At 42.6% G+C, this 18280-nt stretch overlaps 1 protein-coding gene across 2 annotated transcripts; it reads right to left on the bottom strand.

Annotated features, from left to right (window-relative positions):
• Positions 1 to 670: 670 nt before the first annotated feature.
• C25H8orf33 (chromosome 25 C8orf33 homolog) lies at positions 671 to 17976 on the bottom strand. 2 transcript variants are annotated; one of them, XM_006202835.4, is made up of 6 exons: positions 17921 to 17976; positions 17787 to 17832; positions 17563 to 17708; positions 17280 to 17364; positions 16982 to 17128; positions 671 to 16620 (listed from the first exon to the last, which is right to left on the bottom strand). In XM_006202835.4, exons 1-6 carry the CDS (start codon positions 17924 to 17926, stop codon positions 16481 to 16483), a joined length of 570 nt encoding a protein of 189 aa, XP_006202897.2. In that variant the 5' UTR covers positions 17927 to 17976; the 3' UTR covers positions 671 to 16480. The 2 variants fall into 2 exon arrangements, with proteins under 2 accessions (XP_006202897.2, XP_072806202.1); XM_072950101.1 differs by having other exon boundaries at positions 17563 to 17832.
• Positions 17977 to 18280: the final 304 nt, after the last annotated feature.

The following is an 18280-nucleotide window of genomic DNA, read 5'->3' as shown; positions in this document are numbered from 1 at the left end:
GTGCACACTCATGTCAAGGGGAGCAGAGTATGCCACTCCCAAAATAGGTTTGTAGCCTAATGACTATTTCAGTCTGATTAATTTTTTTAAAGACTCTCAGAAAACTGAGCATAGGTTGCCCTTTTGTGAGAGACATTTTCATTTCTTACAGGAATCTCCATTTGTAAGGGTGTGTTCCTCTTTCTGTACCAGATACAAGATCCTCAGGTAACTTATCAATGGCAAAATCCTGTCTTAAATCTGAGTATCAACCATATCATGTTTATTGTGCTCTGCACGACACCCTGACATAACTGGCTCCCTCCCTTCCTCAAGTCTACCTTTTGCTATTAGCTAAACATGCTATTTAAGGGGATGGCTCTGGCCATTTCTGGGAGTGATTCAGTGTTCCTGGGTATCTCTCAAGTGTACAGGAGGTATACATGTTATTAAACCTCTTTGTTTTTCTCTTCTTAATCTTTTATTGCAGAGGGGATATCAACCAAGATCCTAGAAGGGTAGAGGAAAAACTATTTTTCCTTCCATACACATGCAATGGAATACTGTTTACCAATGGAAAGAAATGGACTAACAACCTATGCAAAGACATGGGAGAATCTTACATATATAATGCTAAGTGTGCAAACAAAATTAATAAATAATAATAATAATAATAATACAGGAAACTGCAAATAGGAAAAGTGTTTATTTGGGGTTTTAAGAATTGCATTTGGGAAACACAGATTCAGGTAATTCTTACAGAGTGATCCAGGTAAGAATAAGAGTACAGAGGCTTATAAAGACAAAAGTCCATGACGTTGTTAAACTTGACTGGCCATAATTGTGATGGACTCTGATGTGGGCCAAAAAATATTTGTCCTTAAGAAATCATGATTTGATTTAGGGTAAGCATAAAATACATAGACAGACTGTCATGAGTTATTTGAGGCCAAGAGTACAATAAGTAGACAGGTTTCTGGCAGATGTTCTGGGTGACTTCATCAGGTCAAAACTTAGGATTTCATTCTGGCTGAGATATAATAGGTAGGTCACAATTTCTGAATGGGCTCCTGGCTCCATCTGACAGAGCTCTCTTATCAATACCAACTCCATGTTGCTTTTCTTTTCACAAGTGAAAGAATCAGTCTGGAGGGGCTATGTATGCACTGTACGAGCAAATTTATATGTATGTGAAATTCGGGGAAAGGGAAAACTAAGAGATGGTGAACAGATCATGTGGGAGTTTTGAAATATCCCATATAATAATACTTTAGTGACAGACATCTGCCAATATCTATTTGTCTAAACCCATAGTTCTCTATGGCCCAGCAAGTCAATTAAGTAATCAAGTAAGCGGTAGTGTTACAGGATGGAATACAGGATGTAAAAAAGAATCTGTCTTAGAAATGTATGAAAACACTCACTGATGCTGGTGGAGCAAAAGGTGCCAGCCTCAGTAACTGCAGGAATAAACAAAATGTGTAGACTAAAGGGAAAAAGTACTGCATAGAATGTATACAGTTCCATCTCACAGGAGTAGGAGCTAAAAATGGTGAAACCACTGATCTGGAATAGAATGAGCAATAAATTAGATGGAAGATGGTGGGAACAAGGATTCTGTCTGAGTGGGAGTTACAGATAAGCAGGGGGACATGTACACTGTCCATGTGATAATGGATCATGTTGGAGGCATCAGTATAAACTCATCTTTGGCTTATGAATACAGACAGTCCCACGTAGAAATCTTTATAACTATAATCTTTATAACTAGGAGTATATACTATTGGGGAGGGGAAAATTTAGTGTCCCATTGCTTTGACCACTTTCTAAGTAACTTAAATTTAAAACCATCACCGTGCTTGTGACAGATTTGGGGGTCAGTGCAACAACAATACACATCAGTGAGAAGACATGCATACATTTCCTTGCATTGTCACCCAAGCATATTTACCTCCCATATGCAAGTTCTTAATACCATTCTCTAATAAAAGGAATCAGGACTCTTTGAAAACATGGCTTACACTAGGACTGAGAGTCAATATATGAGCCAGGATAATCTTGAATCTTGCATCAGAAAGTGAGGAAGTATCAGGAAAAGAAAAACCCCCAAAGATGGAATGATCTCAAAGGAAACAGGAGCCAATGAAAGAATTCTCAATAGCCAAAGCTGGAATAAATTCAGCAACCAAAATCTGTAGTGCTGGATTATAACCAAAAGATTAAACTAACTGTCCAGTTATCTACAATGGTGAAGTTACATGATGACATAGGTGGGTTTTTTTTTTTAATAAATGGAATTGAATAGAAAACTCCTATGCAGAAGAATTCCTAATAATCCATGACATCCACCAAGGAAGTGGAGCTAAAGCCCCCTATCCTAAAGTGTAGGTTCCACATAGTGATCTCCTGTTTAGATCAGAAGCAAAAGTCTGAGATCCCACTGCTGGGCATGTATCCAGAGCAACACTCTAATGTGAAAAGACACATGCACTGACTTTTTTTTTTTTTTAACCACAGTGGGCAACATTAAATTGGAGAAAAAAAAATTGTGTTTTCAACAAATGTTGCCAGGCAATTGTCTATCTAGTGAAATTTTTTTCATTTCCAAGAGAAATGAAATTGGATCCTTGCTTCATACCACATGCAAAATTAACTCAAGATACATAAAAAGCTTAAATTTAAAGAGTGGTACAGTGACAATCAGCCCTCATCTGCTGATTCCACATTTGCAGAATCAGTCACCTTCAGATAAAAAAATTATAATTTGAGAACGTTCCATAAAGAAAAACTTTAATTTGTGGCATGCCAGAAACTATTCAAATAACATTATATTTTCTTCACAATTATTCACATATCATTTACATTGTATTATTTATTATAAGTGATCTAGAGGTGATTTTAAGTATACAAGAAGCTGTGCTTAGATTATTTGCAAATACTACCCCATTTTATATAATGGACTTGAGCATCGACAGATATTTAGTATCCACAGGGTGCCCTGGAAACAATACCTCACACATAGGGAAGGAAGCTGTATAAACTCTCAAAGAAACAATGGAGGTAAGTCATCACGACCTTGGATTTAGCAATTTTTTTTAGATCTGATAACAAACACAAGCAAGGAAAGAAAAAAATAAATTGCCTTTCCTCAAAATTAAAGCCTTTTGTACATCAAAGATGCTATCCAGAAACTGAAAACACAGCACACAAAAATCAAAGAAAATATTTGCACATTATATACTTGAAAAAAATTGATCAAGAATATATCTAGAACTTTTACAACTCATAAGAAGACAAAACAAACCCATTTTTTAACATGGTAAAAGGACTTAAATAGACCCTTCTCTATATGTAAACTAAAAAAAAATGTACAGTATATTGTATATATGTATTTACATGCAATATAAGGTATATGCAGTCGAACAGTAATAATTCTACCTAATAAAATTGAAAAATGAAAAAACACCAATAAATAAAACTAGATTAAAAAAATTTTTAAATAGACCCTTTTTTTAAACATTTTTTATAATCATTTTACAATGTTGTGTCAAATTCCAGTGTAGAGCACAATTTTTCAGTTATACATGAACATATATATATTCATTGTCACATTTTTCTCTCTGTGAGCTACCATAAGATCTTGTATATATTTTCCTGTGCTATACAGTATAATCTTGTTTATCTATTCTACAATTTTGAAATCCCAGTCTATCCCTTCCCACCCTCCTCCCTAAATAGACCCTTCTCCAGACAACACAAATAGTCAACAAGCACATGAAAAGATGTTAAAAATCTGTCGTGATGGAAATGCAAATTAATGCCAAATGCCATATCATTTCAAGCACACTAAAATCCCTGCAATCAAGAAAACTAAAAACAACAAATATTGACAATAATGTAGAGAAACTGAAACCTTACAACATTACTTGAAAAATTGGGAAATGGCACAACACATGTGTACAGTCTGCCATTTCTTCAAAAAGATAAAAATACAGTTACCTTATGGTTCAACAACTCCACTCCTAGATATAGACCCCAAAGCATTAAAAACAGGTGTTTGAACAAAAATAATTATATACAATTATTCATGGCAGCACTATTTGCAATGGCCCAAAAGGTAAAACAGTTGAAATGTCCATCAAAGGCTAAACAGATAAACAAATAGGGTACATTCATAAACTTGCCATATTATTCTGACATATAAAGGAATACAATGGTGCAACCATGGTTGAGAATCATATGGTAGTTCCTCAGAAACTTAAACACGGGGTTAGCATGTGACCCCATCAATTCCACTTCAGGGTATATATTCAAAATATTTGAAAGCAGGAACTGGAACAGAAATGGGTACACCCATATTCATAGTAGCACTAATCACAACAGCAAAAGATGGGAGCAATTCAACTGTCCATCAGCAGATGAATGGATAAACAAAATGTGGTGTATACACAATGGGATACTACACAGCCTGAAAAACTAAGGAAATTACGACACATGCTACAACATGGATAAACATTGAAATCACTATGCTAAGTGAAGTAAGCCAGACACAGAAGGACAAATGTTATATGATTCCACTTATATAAGGCATCCAGGGAAGCCAAATTCAGAGACAGAAAGAATGTCATTGCCAGGGGCAAAGGAGTTAGTGTTTACTGGATACACAGTTTCATTTGGGGAAAATGAGTAACTTTCTGGCGATGGATGGTGACTTATCTGTACAACAACATGAACTTAGTTAATACCACAGACTGTATATTTAAGTGGTTTAAATGTTAAGTGTTATGTTCTGTATTTTTAGTGACAATGAAAAATGTGAATGAATCACTAATGATATGTGTTACAACTTGGATTAAGATTAAAAATATTCTAAGTGAAAGAAGCCACACAGAAGAGGCCAACCAGATCATACTCATCTCATGCACTTCAATCCATTAAGATTTTGAAAAAGAGGGAAACTCTCAGTAATAGTTTCAGAAAAAGAAAACTGGCACAGAATGGAGGAAAGGATTCCTATAAGTTGGGGCAAAGGGGAAGGGCTGAAGTGGGCCTCTGGATGGGGTTACAAGATGAACCATAATATTTCTTCATTTGGGGTTTATGTGCTGGTTCCCTGGGAGAGATGCCAGTTTTAGGTAAAACTCACTGGAGTATTTTATGTGAGGTGGCAAAATACTGCGTAATGCTATTTAAAGTACTTTATATGTTTAAAATTACTAGAAACTAAGTTACTTTTGAAAACAACCATGTCAATGCCACACCAAAAAAGCAGAGAAGACATCAGATTTCCTTATAGAGGCCAACCCTTAACCTGGTCCAGTTCAACTAAAGTGCTGATGCTAATTGCCCTTGTAGGAGTCCAAAGGTAATTCAGAGGCACTGTGGGAAGATTAAGAGCTACTGTGTTTTAGGTGCTGTGGATGACCTGGATGGAGTCCAAACAGGGCGATTTCTGATTTCTAGTTTTCCACATCAAGCCATCAAAAAACTGTTAGGACTAATGAATGATTTCAGTAAAGCCACAAGGTACAAATCAAAACACAAAAGTCAGTTGTCTTTCTATACATTAATAATGAAACATCAGAAAGAGACTTTTTTTTAAATACCATTTACAATTGCATCCAAAAAATTACCTAGGAGTACATTTAATCAAGGATGTGAAAGACCTGCACACTGAAAATTCTAAGACACTAAGGAAAGAAACTGAACAGACACAAATAAATGGAAGGATACCCTCTGCTCACGGGCAGAAAGAGTTAATATTGTTAAAATGTCTTCTACCCAAAGCAGTGCTCAAACTCAAAGCAACCCTCGTCAAATCACTATGCCCTACACCAGAAAATAACAGAACACTGTGAATTGACTATACTTCAATAAAGTGAAGTAAACTTCAGTTGCATTTTTCACAGAAAAAGAACTTTCCTAACATTGGTGTGGAAACACAAAGGACCCTGAACAGCCAAAGAGATTCTACAGAAGGGAAACAGGCTGGAGGCATCTCCTTCCCAGACTTCACACTGCAGTAGGAAACTGAAGTCACCAAAGAGTGTGGAATTGGCACAGCAACAGGGACATGGACCAGAGAGAGCCCAGAAATAAACCTACAGGTATGTGGTCAGTAAATCCACAAGGAAGGAGCCAGGAACCTGCACCAGGGAAAGGACAGGCCCCTCAACAAAAGGTGCTTGGAAAATAAGACACCAGACACCAAAGAAGGACACGACACACTCTACACCACACACAAAAACTGACTAAAACCCAGTTTCCCACATCCAGCCCTTCCTCTCCTAGGGCCTCTGAGAAGGGACTCCCCTCAGCAGTCAGCCCCTCACAGGAAACTTCTCACTTTCCCTTCCTCCTCACATTTTCCTTCAGTGCAGCACCTCCTGTCGGGTGCTGAGGAGACTGGGCTCCCGTCAGCAGGGACATAACCCCCTGTTGTCCTGAAGCCCCAGCAGGTACAGAGGAGACCTGGCTCCAGTCTGCTATGGAGGAAGCCAAGTCCTTGGGCAGAAGGCATGTCTGTTCCCACCACAGGTCGGGGAGCCAGGCTCTGGACCCAGCTGCTCCCGCAGCCAGAGGTGGAGGGGGGAGGTGTGCCCTAAGGGCAGCTCTGCTCAGTCCACTACACTGTGGACAGGAGGGCAGGAACCAAGCCGCCCTCACAACCACTTTGTGGCTTGTCTTTTGGATTTCCGAATAAGGAGGCCCCGCCCCAAGGGCAGTTGTGCTGAATACTTTAAACTGGAAATTCAAACTGAAATATAGCCAAATATCCATAACTTCTCCAGATAGCTAAGAAACAATTAACTGGAAGCTATAAGGAATGATGTGAATGGAGACACAAACGTTAAAACTTAAAACAAATTCACTCAAATGTATTCATACACATTTAAAATCAAAAATATCAAAATTATACAAATAAGCCAAAAAATATCTACATGACCTTGGATTTGGTCCAGCAGATTATGATCTTTGAGTTTTATCACACTACACAAAAAGCCAACCCACAAAAAAAAATTAATATTAGGGACTTTATAAAAGATTTCTACTTGGAAAGATCTTATTCAGAAATCCAAAAGACAAGCCACAGACTGTGAGAAAACTATTTACAAAACACATAGATAATAAATGATCTGGACTCATAATATACAAAGAACTCCAAAATAAAAATGAGTAAAGAGCTGAATAGACACCCAGCAATAAAAGATGGAGTAAATAAGCATACAAAAAAAAAAAAAATGCTCAGTATCACATACAATTAGGGAATGATAACTTAAAATCACAAGATATCACAGCACACCTATTAGGGCCACTAAACCCCACAAGTACAATCCCATTGCTGGTGGTGAGGAACAACAGGCACCCTCCCTCATTGCCAGTGGAATGCATGCACAGCCACTAACAGATCTGCTGTAACCCACCTGCCGCTACTCGGCCTCTCCCCTTCCTCCCTGGACCCCTCTTCCAGGCCAGATGTATCTGTCCAACTACTGCATCCCCTCTCACCTTGGGGCTGACAGGCCCCTCACAGGACTGTGATCCTACCACTCTCCACACCCCAGGAGGCAGCCTCATCCTCCCTGGTTGCTAAGCCCAGACACTTGGGGCCTCCCAGTCCCTCACTTTCCTTGTGCATAAGTAGCTGTCAGTTCCTCCTCCAGAGCCAGTCCCCACAGGACTTCCCCTCTACAGCCCTGGCCCAAGCCTGATCTTGTGCCTGCCATCAGGCCTTGACAAAGATCCCACCTCCACGGTGCATCTCACATCCCATCCCAACATGGACTTTCTGAAGCATCAGTGAGATGGTGACTCTCTCCTACTGTAATCCCCCGAAGTTCCCCACTTTGGCTGGGCTGTCTGCTGCAAGGGACATTCACTGAGGCTATGAGTGTCCCCAGCACCCCTGCTAGGGTACTGGTTCCTGAGTTCCCTGACACTGAGCACCTCAGCAGGTCAGGTGACCCAGCCTGAAACCCCAGAACTGCTCACCTCAAGAGAGGGCTGGCACAGTGTCTGCTCCATTAAAGAGAGAAGAGAAGGGATCCCCTGCTGGCATACAAACACTCCTCCTTTGTCTTTACTGTTCAAAATCAAATCCCTCTCTCCATAAGGGCGAGAAGTTGATCTGTGAGCTAAGTTTCCACTTCTCCAGTCTTTGACCACTGAATAAACCTTGTGCTGCATTCGTATCAGCTTCAGTCTTGTCTTTTGGCTACACGAACCTGAACTAGCATCTATTCTACACTTTCTTTTAATTATTTTAATTCTTGTCCTTTTAACAATAACAAGCATTATTGAAAATAACCTCCTGAAATGAAAAGTCTTTCTTGCATATTTATTAGCCTGGTCTTATAAACAGTAAAAGGAGAACACGTCTCCCTGAGAGTCCAGTAAGAAGCTCCAGCACCGCCTTCAGCTTCCAAGGTTGAAATTCCACTTAAACTATTCCCTGAACAACTTTCTTAACTTGTTGCTTGAGTGCTGTCTACAAATACAACAAAGTGTAAGAAAATGACACCATAAAAACGAACATCACTGTGTACCTTGTGCATTACATGCCCTTCTACATATACAAGTACAACACAGACGTTTTATCATACATAATACTGATGTGTATAACCATGAATTAATTATCTAATCCATGTGCATAAGCATGCACGTCAGCCTATTGCTATTACAGGACACATCAAACAGTTCAATCCATATTGCATTCCAGTCCCTACAAATATTCACAGGGGTAATTGAACTGATTGATAGTACATGAACAAATGTTTACTAATCATTTAATAAACTAATTTTACTAATCAATTAGTAAACTAATGTTTACTAATCATACTACCACACTGAGTCCAAACATTTCCAGTCAACATGCTTATCATAACCAATAACCAGTGCTTAATCATCAAGCCTGGATAAGCCATCAGCCTGCCCACAAACGTGCCTCTCTCCTCATTCCAGGACCATGATCCATGGGGATTTCTGTAAATGAACCATAACTGGCATCTGGTTCTTACTTCAGGGCTCTCTTACCTAAAACTGCCCACTTTCCCCCTTAAATAAGACATCTCAGTGGCATTTTTCACAAAAATAGAACAAACCACCATAGTATTTGTGTGGACCCACAAAGGACTCCAAATAGCCATAGCGACCCTGAAAAAGGAGAACAAGCTGGAGGCGTCTCCCTCCCTGACTTCACACTATAGCACGAAGCTACAGTCACAAAAGCAGCATAGAATTGTCATAAAAACAGGGACGTGGACCAGAGGGACAGAACAGCAATTCCAGGAAAAAACCCATGCAGATGAGGTCAGTTAACGTATGACAAAGGGGCTCAGACACACCAAGGGGAAAGGACGGTCCCCATAGGAAGCAGTGCTGGGAAACCTGGACACCACATGCCATCTGCACTGCACACAGAACTGATAAAACCTGGTTTTCCACACCAAGCCCTTCCTGGTCATATGAAGCCCACCATCCCCCACCCAAGCCATCAGCCATGCATAGGGAGCTTCTCCCCACCTTTCCTCACCTATTCCTCCCAGCAATGCCTGGGTCATCGGGAAAATCAGCTCCTGTCCACATGGACGCTGCCCTGTGTGGTCCTGAAGCTGCAGCCTGGGTGGGTCCCAAAGAGACTGAGCTCCCGCTGCATAGACAATGACCCACCGCGCAACCCAACCTGCAGCCCTGGCGGTAAATGAGACAAACTCCTCTCAGCTGCGAACAGAGCCAAGGCCGCATGGAACGCGCATGCGCTGTGGGTCAGCGATGCAGCTCAGCGACCCTGTGGTCAGTGCGGAAGGTGCAGGCCCCATTCACAGTTCGCTGGAGACCACACCCCCTGCTGGGGGAACTGCTGAATCCATCTAACTGTGGAAATTCAAACTGAAATGGAGACAATATCCCTTACTTCGCCAAAACAGTTAGGGAACAATTAATGGAGATCATATGGAATGAAATGAATGCAGATGCAAACTTTACAACTTACACCATATTACTCAAAATTATTCACAGACAAATTTTAAATGCAAAACGATTCAAAATTATAGAAGAAACCAGGAGAGAATCAATATGAGCTTGGGTTTGGTCATGTAGATGATGAGCTTTGAGTTTTAACACAACACAAAAAGGCATTCCAGAAAGAAAATCAAGGAATACTGTTGCTGAATGATCAGCCCCCATCCCTGATGAGCCAAAGAATTCACAGACAGGGCCTTGGAGATTAGAAGAAAAGAGGCAGCTTTATTACTTTCCTGGGCAAAGGAGACACAGCAGGATAGTCCCTTCAAAACTGTGAAACCACCTTGGGGATAGGGTAGGGTGGTTATACAGCCATACTCAAAAAAAGCATTAATAACAATCAACAGAATCATTTTCTCATCAGAAGACTTAGAATGGTGTCTTGATGCCTCCAGGCAACCAATTCTATAGAGGCCAGCAGTTGTCACTTTTTCAATCTCTGTCTCATGAGCACTCAAGGTGTGGTCTTCTTAGTATATAGCCTACTTTGTAAGGTTACAGTTCTGTGATCCTCTCCCTGGAGACTCAGAGACCAAGCATGATTGTAGCTTTTGATTACTGGAATAAAGTAGCAACAGTGAGAGCAATAGCTTTAGTTTTAACCGTGGGCCTGGAACTGTGAGTAGCAACCGGTCAGTCAGGTCAGTTGACTATTTTAAGGGCAAGCGTAAGAATTAGCAATCTGTTAGCCTAAGTGTGGCCATTTTATTAATACTCCTGCAATATCATGAGCTTTATAAAATTAAAGACTTCTACTTGTGAAAGACCTTATTCAGAAAATCTAAAGGCAAGCCACAAACTGGAAGAAAAAGAGTTAAAAACACATCAAATAAAGGATTTGTCTCAAAATATATAAAGAGCTCTAACACAAACAACTCCATTAAAAATAGGAAAAGATCTAAATGGACATCTGCCCAAAGAAGATACACAGATAGGATACCAAAATATGCCCAGGACTCAGTGGGGAGGGAGGGGATGCAGAAAAAGCACTGGCCCAGCTCAACTCCCTGAGTCATATGTGACCCTGGACAGGTCCTGTCCTTCTGGGAGGCCTCAGAGAGATGGAGATGGAGGAAGGGGAAGAGGGCCAGTTATGCTTAAACCTAACTCTAGCCCTGACCCCTCTCACCGTCTTCATTTGACATGGTCTAGGAAGTCCCAGCCATAGTAAATATAAAAAAAAAGAAAAGAAATCAGATGGTTGATGAAAAAGTAAATTTGTCACTGTTTGTAGATGACATGATACTCTGTATAGAAAATCCTGAAGATAAGAATAAAGAATCAAGAATGAAAAAAAAAAAAAAAAGAAAGAAAATCCTGAAGATGACACACAAAAACTAACAGAACTCATCAGAAAATTCAATCACATTGCAGGATACAAAATTAACCTACAGAAATTGGTTGCATTTCTACACACTCACAACAAACTAGCTAATGAGAAATTAAGAAACCACCAACATCTACAACGACCTTTACCAAACTACAATACCCAGGAGCACACCCAACCCAGGAGGCACGGACCTGCACTCAGACAGCCGGGAGGCACTGATGAAGGAAACCAAAGATGACACAGACAATGGGAAGATACACTGTGCTCATGGATTGGAAGAAATTGTATTGTTAAAAGGATCCCACGCTCCAAGGCAATCTAGAGATTTGTTGACAGTCCTAGCAAAATACCAACGGAATGTTTCAGAGAACCAGAACAAAGGACTCTAAACTGTGTGTGGAAACACAAAAGAACGTGAATAATCAATACAATCTTAAGAAAGAAGCACAAAACTTTCATATCATGACCACTGCTGTCAAACTCTACCACACGCTCCCTGATGTCAAACCCTACTACAAACCGAGAACCATCAACACAGTATGCTATTGGCACAAAAGAAATACACATAAATACACAGAACAAAATTAAGAGGCCAGAAATAAACCCATGCTTGTGTGGTCAATTCACCTATGACAAAGGAGGTGAGAATAGACAACAGGGAAAAGACAGCATCTTCCATAAGTGGTGTTGGGAAAACTGGACAGCTACATGCACAGGAATCAAACTGGAATCCTTCCTCATTCCATCTACAAAAATAACCTCAAAATGAATCAAATACTTTAGTGTAGGACCTGAAGCCATAAAACTCCTAGAAGAAAACAAAGACAGTAAGTTCTTTCACATCAGTCTTAGCAATAATCTTTTGGCTCTGTCTCCTCAAGCAAGAGAAACAAAAAAAAAAACTAAACCAATGGGACACCATCCAACTGAAAATCTTTTGATAACAAAAGAAACCATTCACAAAATGAAAAGGCAGCCTACTGAATGTGAGAAAATATTCACAAAAGAATGCATCTGAAAGGGATTTATATCCAAAACAGACCAACAAAAAACTCACATAACTCAACCACCAAAATATATTTAAAAAAAAAACTAATAAAAAAAAAAATTGGGAGAAGACCAAACATTCTTCCACAGTATACAGATGGCCAACAGACACATGAAAGGATGATCAATATTGCTCATCATCAAAGAAATGCACATCAAAACCACAATGAGATGATCTCCCCACACCTGAAAGAATGGCTATCATCCAAAAGGCAATGAATGACAAGCACCGGTGAAGATGTGGAGGAAAGGAAACCCTCATGCACCTTTGTTGGGAACATCCATTGTTACAGCCACTGTGGCAAACAGTATGAAGGCTCCTCAAAAAATTGAAAATAGAACTACCATATGCTGCAGGAATTACACTCAGGGGTATCTTTCTGTGTGTAAAATGTATTTTTTAGACACACACACAGTGGAAAATGACTCAACCATAAAAGAGAACGAAATCTTGCAACAACATAAATGGACCTATAGGATATTAAGTGAGATATGTCAGACAGAGAAAGAGAGATAACTTTCGGTGTCACTTTCATGTAGAATCTACACAGCAGAACAAATGAACAAACAGGAAAACAGAAATGGACTCATAGATCCCAAGAACATGCTGGTGGTTGCAGAGGAGAGAGGGTTGGGGGCATGAGTGCAACAGTTGAGAAAGACTGACACACAGAAACTTCCAGTCACATAACAAATGTCACAGGGATGTCATGTGCAGCATAGGGAATAGAGTCCATAACACTCTGCTAACATTGTATGGTGACCAGTGGTAACTAGACTCACTGTGGTCATCATTTGGCCACGTATACAAATACCAAATCACTATGTTGTATACCAGAAAACTAATACTGAAGAAGGATTAATAAAATGGCCCCACTTAGGCTAATAGATTGCTTATTCTTATGCTCGCCCTTAAAATGGTCAACTGACCTGACTGACCACTTGCTACTCACAGTTCCAGGTCCATTGTTAAAGCTGAAGCTATTGACCTTACTGTTTCTACTTTATTCCAGTAAGTGAAAGTAATAATAAAGCTTGATCTCTGGGTCCTTCTCCAAGGAGGTCACAGAAAGTTAACCTTATAAAATAGCCTGAATTACCAAGAAGACCACACCTTATGAGATAAAGAGATCTAACCACTGGCCTCTATAGAATTGGTCACCTGGAGGCATCAAGTCCTCATTCTAAGTCTTCTGATAACAAAATGATTCTGTCACTTCTTATCAATGCTTTATTGTTTGAGCTATGGCTATATAACCACCCCACCCCATCTCCAAGGTGGGTTCACAGTTTTGAAGGCACTATCCTGCTGTGAGTCCCCTTTGCCTGACAAAGCAATAAAATTGCCTCTTTTCTTCTAAGCCCCAAGAACTTGTCCCTGGGTTATTTGGCTCATCAGCAACGGGGGCTGATCTTTTGGCAACAATACTGCCCGTCAGTTATACATCAATTTTTTTAAAGAAGAAGAAAAAACACTATTTTTAAAATAAGAAAAATGTAAGAGATAAAAAGCAGATGTCACATAAAACTTTAAAAGGATGCAGGGTGAAAAAAAAAATGATGTCAGCTGACATTCCACTCCCATGGCCCAGAAAACTTGAGGACTCGAAGAGGAGCAGCCATGGGATACTACTGGAATGTGTGTTTCTTTGTTTAAAGAGGCTTCTTTTTTTTAAGCAGTTTTGAGCTCACAACAAAGTTGGGCAGGGTACAGAGAGGTCCCATATGCCCCCTGATCTGCTCTTGCTGCTCCCCCTGAAACAGGAAGGGGGCAGGGCACAGCCATTCAAGGAATGCTACAGCAATTAATATCAAAATGGTGAAAGATTCAACCCCCAGTAGGCCTTGAGGCTCAGGATGATGAGAGATTTAACTTCTACCAGATCTTGAGCTTCATTATACGCCCACTATAATATAAGCATGGTAAATAACAAGCCCACAGGCACCATGGCAGGCCCAAGGCTGGGCGCAAAAGGTCAGAGTGGGAAATGGCCAACTTTCTGGGAATCCCAGCCCTTTCCCGTGGCTACTTAGACTGGCCCTTCCACTTATTAGCACATGAAGCCACTGAGCCCATAAAAACTTGGCACCACAGTTCCTCACCGCAGCTGCCTCTCACCATTCAGAGGTGGAGATGGCCCATGCTCTGTCTATGGTGTGTGTACCTACTTTTAATCTGAGCACCTAGCCCCTACACCTCGTGGCCTTTCTCCTGCCTTTCAATATACCTCTCTGAATAAATCTACCTTTACTCAACTGTGGCTCGATCTTGAATTCATTCCTGCACAAAGCCAAGGACCCATACTTGGCGGGGCATGTCCCAAGGGCTCAACCGAAGCCTGGGACACAGCCCTTCTCATGCCCCACATTTGTTTTTCCTGCATCAGCCCCATTCCCACCCCCAAACCCCAGACACACACACAGGATCGCAGAGCCTCCTACCCCCCAACTATCCTATTAGCATTCTGTGTGTTGGTCACGACTGCTGAATCTACATGGAGACATCATGATCACCAAAGTCCAGAGTTTACATCAGAGTTCACTCCTGGTGACGTACAATCTATGGGTTCTGGCAAACGCATCTCACCATGAATGTATCACACCACATAGTTTCACTGCCTTAAAAATCCTCTGTGCTCAACCAGTTAAGGATGTTGAGTTATGCTGTGTGAACAAAAAATACTGCAAGCCATACCAGTAAAAGAAGAATGCTGAAGATCTCAAGTCATCAGCCACTGCCACCACCCCTAGAGTGAAGATAAGCCTGCAGCTAGTCCTCATCAGCCTGAGGGGACTTAAAATATGAAAGGACAGGATACTGGCCCTAGATAGCTAGATGCTTGTAGAAGAAATAATTTCAGTAAGCCCTAATGTTTGCTCTCTCCCGTACACAGAACAGTGCTAAATTCTTTAACTTGAGATATCTGGCTTTCTTCCGTTAACAAGCAATCTTTTAATGTTCTTACTACCTGATCTTTGTTGTAAAATGTCTATATATCCTAGATCCTCCCCCATCTCTTTGGCGCACTCCTCAGAGCAATCTGAGAGGCTGTCACCCCTGCTCCAGTCCTCCCGCCAAGTAAAGCATAACTCTCGACTTTTAGGCTGTGCATTTATTTCATTCAACAGTTGCTAACGTACACAACTTTAATTTTGCTTAACAGTATCTCCCAAAATAAACTTTATTGCCTCCCCGAGAAAAAGGATTCTAAACAAAGATAAAATGCAGGACATGGTCAGGAAAACATATGTGACTGGAAACTCCTTTGTTAAGACAGCAGAAATATCAACGTGGTGCCTCAGAGGACATCACACAATGCAGTCAGACAAAAATCTCATTAAAAAGACCCACTCATATCAAATAAAGCGTTCTAAGTAGCTAGCTGAATATTCTTAAAGACTATAGACTGTCAACTTTCAATTTGCAAACACAAGCAATTCTGTATTTTTTCACACAACAGAATTCTGAATTTTTCATACAACAGAAGACAAAAGATACATCAAAATGTTGAAATATCAGACTCTGTTGTCCCGGGTTCATACCCCTGCCCCTCCCTTGAGTGGAACCCCATTACTCTTATCTAAGTTTCAGGAGGAAGCTGCATAGAGAAAAGCACAAAAACTGATTAGAACAGACTAGGGTCCAAAACTGCAGAATATATGACTTCCAGCCCACCTTGAGCCTTAGTACACGTTCATTGTAATATATTAGCATGCTAAACGACACACCCAACAGAATCATGCCGGGTTGACAATTCCCATGACAACAACCCAAAACTCCCATACAAGGACTGAAAAGGAGTTGCATCAGTGCCAGGTCCAACCACATCCCTGTTAAGACATGAGTACTCCTCCCACTCTTTCCAATTTCCACCCACCACATCCTGGCCAGACCCCTTCACCCCCTGACCCTGCCCCTTTACTTCGACCCTCCAGTATAGTTGGAGTCTCCAAGTGAATTGGGTCGACACAAGACTCAGTGACCAGCCAGGGACAGACCAATCCCACATCTGTCTGACAAAGCATCCCTGGAAAAGCTCTGCACTCAAGACAAACCCCTCTACCACCTGCAAAGGGGGACTGTCCTGGATGGGGAAGAGGCTAAAAGAAGTTGAACCTGAACTCTTCATGAGGAGTGTCTAGGATATCCTTGGCTCCCCTTGCTAGATGGGGCCTGCAGACCTTTCGGCTCTTCCTTCTGGTGGCCTCACCTACAGGCTGCACCTGGGCCGAGTGGGCTGCTATAGGCGAGGGGAGAGACAGCGTTAGGACTGAATACTAACAGAAACAGTGTCCATACAACTCCAACGCCTTTGTAAACACCAATTGATTTACTTCTCAAAATTATAAGGAAAGTACTAACATCACACCCCATTGAGAATCACAGACAGACTGACTCCTGTCCCTGCCTGCCTCCTGTCCCAGCCCGAGTTCTGTGAGAGATCCAAGCCTTCTACCTCCCTGCTCCCTGGGGCTTCACTGAGCCTTCTCGTATCCCCGCCAACCCTACTGCTCTGGGCTTCCTCTATCCACTCCCTAGGCTCTTCCTCCCCAACCCCTTGAACTAGGCAGTCCTGTATCAACCGGTTCCCAGCTCCTCACCGGTCCTGAGAGCCCGCAGGGCCTCGCGCCACTCAGCTTCCATCTGAGCCCTGTAGTCTCCAAACAAGGAGCGCATCAGCTGCCTCTTCCGGGGCAGGGGGGTTCTTTGGCTGCTCAGGGTTCGGATTGCCCCGAGAGCTTGCTCTTCTGCAGATAAAAATAAAGAACTGGTAACCTCCTCTATTCTCTCCTCCAGCTGCCCCACCGCAAAAGAAACAATTCCATCCCCTGGCAGCACCTGCAAGGCCTAGGACTATCACTGTTCACCTCCCCCTAATTCTACAGAAGGGCCCCTCACTCTGCTTAGGGTTGGGTCTCTGCGTCTTCAGCCCCAACTCCAGCTGCTCCACGCACCAGGCCAGTTCCCGGGACAGCTGCTCCGCCTGTGATGGATTGGGGATAAGGGTTGTGAGAGAGCACCAAGACCCCCGCGGCCTCCAGCCCCATCCTACAGGAACGCAAAATGCCCCATCTCACGCTCCATCCCTTAGCCCTGCTAATTCGAGACCACACCCACCGGCGGACTCCTACCCAAAATGCAACCAGGGGCTCCACCCTTCCCCACTGAGACCCGCCCTTGCCTGGGCCTCAGCGCTTAGCGGTGCTTCCTCTGCAGCGGGCTTCTCTGAGGCCTTCCCGCCTACATTCGCCACAGAGGCCCCATTCCGGTTTTTCTTCTTCTTATGTTTCATGGCCCTGGATGCGGCGTCACTGCACGTAGGCTGCCCTAAGCGGAGACAGACTGGATGGAACTTTACAGCTGAAGGACTCGGGACCCGGGGTCTGCAGGGTGCGCGGGCAGTACCTGGCCCTGGAGCTGCCGATGTCTCCCGAGCAGGATGTCCTGGAGCCTGGAGAAAGGGGGACACCACGAGGGTCAGGAGGGGTCGCCGATGGCCTAAGACCCCGCCACCGGCGCGTCCTCGCCAAACCGCTCACCGCCATGTGTCGCAGCAGCCGCGGAAGCCCGCGTAGCGCTTCCGGTCCCACGCTGAATTCCCTCCCCCGGAAACACGTCTGCGTCGCAGCGTTCCGCAGGGCGCGGGCGGGTCTGTGAATGTGGGCGGGGACCTAGATGGGCGGGGCCCTTTGCGGGCGGGGCCAGGGCTGCCTGGGCAGACCCAGTCGCACGCTCGCTGCGCTGCAAAGCTCTGGATGAAAGGGCGGCGCCCTAAACAAGGGCTGTGCCCTTCAGGCTCACCTTCTCGTAGGGAGGGAAAAGCAGGTAAATACACAAGAAACACTGTCACCCAGAGAGGCGTTGTGCGTAACAGCGGCCCCCACGCGGCGGGGAGTGGT

The sequence above is a fragment of the Vicugna pacos genome, chromosome 25 (assembly GCF_048564905.1).
Source record: "Vicugna pacos chromosome 25, VicPac4, whole genome shotgun sequence".
In the NCBI taxonomy this organism is placed as follows: Eukaryota; Metazoa; Chordata; class Mammalia; order Artiodactyla; family Camelidae; genus Vicugna; species Vicugna pacos.
The sequence above is the reverse complement of the archived record's forward strand: the minus strand, read 5'-3'. Positions and strand labels throughout refer to the sequence as shown.